At 45.6% G+C, this 8947-nt stretch overlaps 1 protein-coding gene across 2 annotated transcripts in view; it reads right to left on the reverse strand.

Moving 5' to 3' along the window:
- Nucleotides 1-8947, reverse strand: part of PGPEP1 (pyroglutamyl-peptidase I) — an 18925-nt gene that overhangs the window by 9796 nt on the left and 182 nt on the right. The window contains exons 2-3 of one of the 2 annotated variants that reach the window (XM_014937942.1): nt 6141-6193; nt 295-411 (exon numbers count right to left, since the gene is read on the reverse strand). In XM_014937942.1, coding sequence (XP_014793428.1) covers nt 295-411; nt 6141-6193 — 170 coding nt within the window. The remainder of the gene's footprint in view (nt 1-294; nt 412-6140; nt 6194-8947) is intronic. The other variant, XM_014937950.1, reaches the window with a different exon arrangement.

Below are 8947 nucleotides of genomic sequence, written 5' to 3' on the forward strand. Positions count from 1 at the left end.
GTTCACAGCCTGGAAGAGCCCAGGTGGCACAGACTAACTGTGAGCTGTCTAGACAGCCCTCTGCTGTGGCCTCTTCACACCCACTGCTCCCATTAATTGGGGAGCTCTATTCCGAGCTATAAACTTCCACAAATTCACAGGTTCTCATGACTAAATAGAAGAAGAGCTTTCAAGGGACTACCTGTCTGAATATACATTAAAAATGGGACTTCACGTGATGCTCGTTGCTGTAAAGATGCCAGATTTCAGCCTTTTGCCCTGTTTTTTCTCCTCCTCCTCCCTTTACTCACTCACTTGGGGACTGTGCTTTTTCCATAAGGCAGGAATGAGTCTTTGCACCGTCTGATATTCAACAGGGACCTCATAGACGTGCAGATCCACATCATCTCGCAGCCCAAGCTTCTCCAACTCCTAAGAATGTAAGAAAATAGATAAAAGCAGGACAGTCAGACACAAGCTCAGCAGAGGAGATACTTCTGGAAAGTTTATTAGCAGAGTGAGTCTGCTGTGAGGGACAGACCTCAGCTCGGCATTCCGGCTGTATAACCTTCTAAACAGCACTGTAAAACAAAAAAAAAAACCCAACAGAAAGGGGAACAACAGGGGCATCTCCCCACCTGTGTTAACAGTCGTCACCCACAGGACCGTTTGTTCTGCTCTGCTGTGTGTACCACAAAGAAATCAACATTTAACTGACAACAGTTATCAGCAACACCCACGCTCAAAAGACAGGTTGGCGACATTATTTATAGAAGGATAGAGTCATACTCATTTCTTGACAGAACTACATATTGTGTAGAGAAAGCAGAACTGAGAGGGTTATACTCATGGTCTGATTTGTTGTGTCTCAGGACTGGAGAGCAAACTCCCATTTGTTTCAGGGTCCAGAGCTCTGAGGGTGAGATTCTGTGTCTGTGAGTCCCCACAAATATTAGCAAACACTCCTCATGTGAGAAAAGGGAGCACCGTTGGCACCTCCTCCTCAGCATATTTGTTTTACTGTAATTTTGGCAGAATCCAGAATACAATACAGCCTGTTTCCAAACTGTAGAACGGGTTTCCATCGCTAGCTTTACCTACACCTAATATATTGTACTTAATTTTGCAACCTGACCCATTGCCATTGACGTGATTCAACTAATGCAGTAAATTATTTCTCCCTCTATGATGTTAACTAAAGCCATGCCTTGAAAACATCCCAAATATCCAGGCAATAAACTTAACCAATTTCCTTTCAACCCTTTAAAATAAGTGTCAGTTAAATACCTTGCAAAGACTTGTTTAAAACCAGGGGGAAGAGGCCAGATCTCTTTTTTCTCCCCAGTGCACCTGACTGGTGAGCACACTGTTTCATCCCAACGCTGTGACTTCCTTCTACACACAGCCCGTGGTCCTGGACACTTCTCCCTTGCTCCTTTGGTCTCCATTTCAACACCAGTTTCACCAGTAAAGCTTCCATTTGAGGCTGATTTGGTACCTCAGACTTTACCAGTCTAGCCCAGAACAGGACTCCATCAGAAGTGAAACCTTCCAGAGCCATCAAACCCAAACTTTCAAGAACTCAAGGAAAAGAAACACCCATATGGGCTGAACCCTCTGTAAAAAAAAAACATGTTCTTATGCAAAATCATGAGCTGAGCTCAAACCCAGGGGCCTTATTCAAGTCTACACCAGGAGGCACATTTCCAGCAGCTGAAACCACTTCAGTTATCGTGTTTAATGGGTTCCAACAGCATCCATCTTGGATCACGTTTCCCTCTGATGAAGATAACGTTTTTTGACACTCTAAAAAACTTTACAGCTGCTTTTCAAGAGTGATAAGTGACTGTACATGACACTGACAGCCTTAGTCAGAGTCCTCCCATAGCTCTGTCTTCTCTGGAAGTGCATCCTCCTTTCCAAAGACAGAAGGACTCATGAGCTCCTGCATCTCCGTCACCAGGCCCGTGTTTCAGGTAGAAGAACCAACTCCAGCTTTTCACCAGTTAATACACAGCAGCAGCTTGTTGTCTGGGGCTGCTCCTCTCCTCCGAGATACATGTTGGTTGAAAAAACCCAATCTTACTCATGCCAAAAGCTGGAAATGATTACTTGTGCTAACATCAAAGGGGCTGCCTGCGCAGCAACAAAATAACCTGCAACTCTCACATCCACAAACCGCTGTAGTCGTTCCCGGGGATCTGAGGTAGAAACAGCCACGTAAGGAGCCATCAAACTATCAAAGGAGATCTTAAAATATTCTTGAATTATTAAATTATCTCCATTTCAGGTTCAAGACTCGGTGATCAGAGCCAAGAGCTGCGCTTTCAGGTGATTCTTAGGCTTTATTTTCCTGCGCATAGAGATTATACTCACAGACTTCAGGCTGAGGAGTGCAGATTTAGCTATTTTCACCAAAGCTTACTCAATTTCAAACCCTGTATTTCCCCAGGTTTGAATTTCTTTCAAATTAAAGGCAGCTGAAAGGAGAGAACAAGCTGAGGTTCTTGGGCTCCCCCATTACAATCCGACCTCCTCTACATAAACGTGAGCAGTATTTTAGTACCTTTTTTTCCCCCCCTGTAGTTATCAGCACGAGTCGTTTCTTTCCTGAGGAAAAAAAAAAAAACCCACCCAAACCCTTTCACACTTGTACAGACAGACCACAGAGAGTGTAACAAGATTTAAGACAACTAAAAGACTGGGGAAAGGCAAGAGTAAGACTTTCACGGACCAGCAGATATGAGCAACAACAATGATAAATCACTTGCTCTGGCTCTGAGGGCAAGGCTGATATTAAAGGCTTGCTGTATTGATTAGTGTCTGGCACACACAGACATTCATTACCAGAGATGGATGCTAAGTGATGTTTCATCACATCTTCTTTACACAAATCTGCCTTCGAAACCTGAGCTGGTTTATGTGGCGCCTTAATAAAGTAAGTAGTTTACAAATGAGAGTATTCAAATACGAGGCAGTCTCTTTAGGAAGATCTCCAGAGCGTTAATTGGGAGGGATTCATCATCACCACTTCTCTAAAGAGCGTGAAACAGCTCCTAAGGCTGAATTTGATGGTGGAAAGTTTTACCGGCTGCGCAGAACGAGCATCTACAGGGAGCAAGAAACCTCGGGCCATAGGAGCTGCCCCATCACAATGACAGCCACCTTCTCCAAATGCAGAAACGTGTTAAACCTTAGAGCTTTACCAATTCCCAACTTTCTTTTAACCAAACACGGCGTCCATTCAATAATAAAGATGTCCGCTGGCCCCCAGACAACTTATTACCCCCAGCCTTGTATACCTGACAAATATAGAAAAACGAACATGTTTGACCGATTCCCTGACCCCTCAACAATGGTCCTCTTTGTGAGCCTTTAATATCCTTATCAGGTCTGTCTAGACACCCTGACAGCAATTGTCCTTAGTAATGTCAAAACGCACTCTGACCTCTCTCCTCCTCCTCCTCCGGGCTCAGCCAGAAGCTCTTCGGGGAGGGGGGATGAAGGCAGGAGCCCATCAGCTTCACAGTCCACAGGGCACACCTGTGTCTACACCTAAGTCACACCAGGGAGGGCAGAAAAATGTACCAAACAGAAAAGCCCATTTTGGTAACTTCTTCTTGAAAGGAAGGTCCCTCCCAAGCAAAAACTGCAGCTGAAAAAAAAATTCCTCAAATGGAATTTAAAAAAAATGAAAAGAGGGAAGAGCAAATCTACGTTAACACAGACTATTTTCACTCTAAGCCTCGGAAAAGAAAGCAGAAAGAAGTTATTCTTCCTTCTGAATTGATAGGAAATTTCTACCCCACGTGTAAAAGTCTCCAAACGTTTCATCTTCACATTATATTAGATTGCTGCTGCCACTATTGAAGGTACTCGTTATGTTAACTACGTGTAAAAGTCATTTCGCTTTCAAAACCACACAGCTATACTAGAAATTCACTGCATTCAGAGGGGAAAAGACACCCCATATCCGTGTTCTACATAAACAGCCAAATAAAACCAAAAAAAAGAGCACTGGAAAGAAAAGCAGAGAATTTTATCCTGGGGATGCAGGCTAATAAAAGATGTAATAAACCAGAACTAGCTTAGCCCTAAAGCTAGGAAGGATTTACAAAGATTGTTTAATTGATTTTTCTGCTATTAAAATGCAGATCACACCGTCTGGGATTCAGAAACTCAGACACGCCTTTGTGTCCACTCAGCTCCATGAAGTCCCCTGTCTGAAACTTGCACAATGCCCAACTCGCATGTGCTCAAAGACATGCTGTTCCTTTTTTTGTCTGGGCCTCTCGGGGCTGAGACGGGGCAAGGAAAGGCAAATCCTCCCCGCTGCCCCAAAGTTGGGATGTTTTGAGTCAGAAACCGGCTATTAAACGGGACTGGGAGGGAGATGGGCTCCCGAGGCAGCAGGTCTCACGCCACCAACTCGAGTTTGATACCCTCCAAACATCCTACAAACCCATCAAATTAATTTAAAATACAGGTGATTATTTCATCTATCGGCCCCGCAGCTGCCGGGCTGAAGGAACGACACGCCGTTTCTCTTGATAGAAATAGGAATTATCCATGAGGTTTGGGTTTTGTGAGCAACACCAGAACACCCACCGCTCTTCCTGTCCCACAATACCCTTTTGTCTGTCTCCTCTAGAATCAGCTTGTTTACAATAACTGACACCACACGAGGAAGAACAAACCAAATCAATCAGCTCCGCTACTAAATTTCAGGAACGTGCAATTTTGGTTTTCCACAGCTTGCTTTTTTCCCCCTAACTAAAACCCTAACCCTAACTCAAATATATTCATTTCCAAAAGGGTCTTGGAGGCAAAGGTTTCGCCTTCTCACACCAGCCAACACATTAGACATCTGGACATTAGTAGACTGTAATTGATTAGAGTTTGTGATTTAATTTAAAAGCATTCTAAAGAAGATATTAATCTCCGAGCTCTGAAGGGAAGAGAGCTGTGTTGGGGGGAAAAATAGATTTAATTCCCTGGGCAACTGTACTAAAAGGTACCCCTGAATTCCCAGTAGCTTTGTCATAAACCACATCCAGAAGTGACAAATAAGGAAGAAGTGGGATAATGTGGCAGCGCTGTCCCTGGCTAATGCTTTTACAGAAAGTAACCTTAATTCCTGAGTTTAGCTGGGAATTTAGCAAGAGTTTGATTTCTTCTTCTTGCCTCGTTTGTGAGTATATCAGTGTGTTCAAAAGCCGGGTTGATGTAGTGCTGGGAGGTCTGGTTTAGTGATGATGCTCCTTGTTTGTTGTGTGGGTGTCTATTTTTGTCAGTTAGGTTGACGGTTGGACAAGATGATCTTTAAGGTCCCTTCCAACCTAGAAGATTCTGTGATTCTGTGATTCTGTGTTACACAGAGGAGTGTGTTCATGCAAATACGCAGCCGAAAGTGGCACAAACTTGATTTGTTCCAGGGTGTACGATTTGCTCGAGCAACGATGCTCCACGAGCGCTCCTGTCTCCAGCAAGACCCAGCTCTGCCAGTCAACCACCACTTGCTGAGGCTTCTCAGCAGAAGAGAAGGTGGCTCTGGGGCCACAGACACAGCCTGTTTCCCCCATGCCTCCCCAGCACCAAAAGCAGGCGGCCACAGAAGGAACTGAAGGAAAAAAGCAACGTCTGCTTTGCTTTGGAGTCAGGGTCCTGACTTTCAGACCCATGTTGGACACCTCCACAGTTCACTTGACCCCACGAGACTACCAGGTGGAACTCTCATTACGGAGGAGACTCAGCTTAAAGGTTAACCAGCTCGCCCAGATTCAAGTTAAGAGTCCAGAGAGAACATTAAAATTCTTCCGGGTTTGTTTGTTTATTTATTTTTGAATTCTCTGCAGCAGAGGAAGATTCCAGGCTCCCTGCCCCATTTAACATCTCCCAAAACCTAGGGAGTCAGCCTCTGAATTCCTTACTTGCCTCAGCTACATTAACTCAATCTCATTAAACTCTACCAGCTAAGGGATTGTTTTCTGAGAAGTGACTAAAACATTATCCAGCTGACCATCTGGATATCTGGAGCGAGCTGGTCTCGGTTAATAAATTGGGAACAAGTTACAAAAGAGCTGCAAAGTCAAATTTGTAGGGATACGGCATCGGGATGGTGCTTTGTTTCAACTTGTTAAGAACAGAGGTTAGAGCATTACCTGAACTGCAATCCAACTGGCGTTAACAGCGTGCTCCCCGAACGGCCCAAACCCTGGAAGAGAAGGAAAAAATCCACAGTGATGAAGTCATCCCTTACAGGTCTGACTAAAACTTAAAGCTGCAAAACGGCCTGCTCTTCCCTGCTTTACATATCCTGAAAGAAAACTCACTTCTTCTAACGCCCAGACCTTATTTACTTTACACCCAAGCAGAGACCTTCACACAAACATTTGAACTACGCACCTTTTAACTGTGAAGGGAAACAATAGCTTGCCTCAAAAGAACTTAAAGCTGCAAAGCGGCCTGTGCTCCCCTGCTTTACATATCCTGAAAGAAAACTCACTTCTTCTAACACCCAGACCTTATTTACTTTACACCCAAGCAGAGACCTTCACACAAACGTTTGAACTACGCACCTTTTAACTGTGAAGGGAAACAATAGCTTGCCTCAAAAGAAACTCTTTTTTTTTTTCCCCCAACAGACACTGGGGAAAGTGTAATTTTTTTCCTTCCTGACCAGGTTAGAAAAACTTCTTATTAAGAGAGAAGTTGACCAATGTCACGGAACGAGAACCATTATTGGATTTTCTGTTCCTGATTGTTTCAGCCCACAGCAGATGCTTCCACAAAGGAGGACGAGCCTGTCTCAACTCTTTCTTCTCTCCTCAGGTCTTCACCAAGATCTCCGTTAGCATTAGTTATACCTTACCAGAAAATAAACAAAACGCTGCTGACAACCCACCTACACCAAGCAGCTAAGGTTCTGATAGCATTATCAAAAATACTTACTCACCACGTCTAAATTTCCTAATTAATAACTTAAGAGTTAACTAGTAATCCATAACATCTTTTCCTGAGCAAGCACACAAAGGTTGGGCAATTTATCTGGGTGCAACGTCAATATGCTTTAATTTAAAATGTCAGAGTTACCCTACGAGCCTAATGCAATTAGGAGACATAAATTTTCTCCAACTCTTGAAAGGATTTGAGAGCGACTACAAATATTCCATGACACGTTAATGGAAACATTCTATTTGCTATCAACAGCGAGTCCCAGGTTACGCCGCACACGAGGAGGTAAGGGATTTACAGAGCACGGGTGGACTCGGCCACGCTGATGGATCTCTCACAATCCACCCAACGTCGATACCTTCCTGTAATAAATTTCTCCAGGTTTCCACAAAATCAAAATCTTGGTGTGTTTTCCTGGGAGCAAACCTCCAATGCTACTAAGACAACCCACGACCGCAGCACGGGCCAACGAGTCGAATAATCTAACACCTTCTCAGTTGTTTCTGCAAGTCAGGGATGTCCTACAAGATCCTCTGGAAACAGTGGCGACCTCCTAGGTTTCAGTCCTAAAGAAACTGCGATGGTCTTATGAAAGAAATAAACCACAGCTATTTCTTTTTAACAATTCAGCCACTGGGAAGGTTGAAATTCTACAGGTGCCCACACACGTAACATAACCCTGGCGCTCCAAAGCCAAACGCCAACTGGCATAAATGCAACTGTGGGCTATTTCTCCTCTGACTCATCTCCTGTGTAGATCCCTCGTGTTATCTCTTTTGCAGAAGATAAGCAACTTTGTTGATAGCAGCAAACTCCACCGAGCATGCCCAGGAGTTCCTCCGCATCCACAACAGGGCCCCTCCAAGGCTCATTAGCAGTAAACCAGCTGCAGGGATCTTTATGGGATTATCTCCTTACACAGTTCTAAAAAAGAAATTGGACACAAATAATACTTATCCTTCACTCAGCGGCCGTAACTGAAGGGGAACACCACGCCATTGCTAGTTTTATAAAGGAATTTAGGGTGACATCGATGACAGATTATCAAACATGGGTAGACCTGACAAGATAAGCGCCGCATTTCAGAAACAAACTTCCCTGAAAACATGGAGGGGGGGCGAAAAAAAAGACAGGAAAAGTATTGCAAGCAGCAGAGTATCTACTGACGCAAGTTTTCTGTTTAGTCACCGCCGAGAGCGGCCGCTCAGCAAGAGATATGGGTTTGGGAAAGCCAGAATTTGCCACCTGCTTCCTCGCTCCCCTGCAACTGTTCTCTGCAAAGACACTTGCCTCCAATTAAAACCGCTCCAGCGCATCGACGACAACGAACCCCCTCGCCCCCGCGCTCGCTATTCAAACGGCCGCAACTTCAGCTGCTTGGGAGGGGGGGTTGGAGGGGTTGGAGGGGGGGTAGAGACCTGAATAGTTTCACCCGAGTTCCCCATTTGTCACAGAACTGCCTTCCCCACAAATCAAGCCGGCCCGGCCTTTGTACCCCGGGGGGAAAGGAGCCTGACAAGCTCTCGCCTGTGCAGCCGTCGCTGCCACAGGGGCCTTTCATTCCCTCACTTAATTTTTCCCCCCCGGGCACTTCTGCCGTGCTGCGTGGGTTATTTTGATAACAGCTTCGACACCTGGACGGCTGGGGATGGGGGGGTCAGAGAGCAAATATCCCCCCCCCCCTCCCTCCACCATGCTCTGAGTGCTCTTCCCATTCCTTTGGAGATTCAGTCCCCTCCTCTCCCGTCCCCCATTCACCTACCCCCTGCCCAGCTCCTGGCCATCTTATCCCTCCCTCACCTCAGGGAAGGGGTCCCTCATCTTTCCCCGCCACTCACCTCAGGGAGGGGGTCCCCCATCTCTCTCCCTCACTCACCTCAGGGTAGAGGGTCCCCCATCTCTCCCCCCATCCTCACCTCAGGGAAGGGGTCCCCCATCTCTCCTCTCAGGGAAGGGGTCCCCCATCTTTCCTCTCAGCAAAGGGGTCCTCCATCTCTCCCACCAACTCACCTCA

This window comes from Calidris pugnax, unplaced genomic scaffold, assembly GCF_001431845.1.
Source record: "Calidris pugnax isolate Ruff unplaced genomic scaffold, ASM143184v1 scaffold46, whole genome shotgun sequence".
Taxonomy (NCBI): domain Eukaryota; kingdom Metazoa; phylum Chordata; class Aves; order Charadriiformes; family Scolopacidae; genus Calidris; species Calidris pugnax.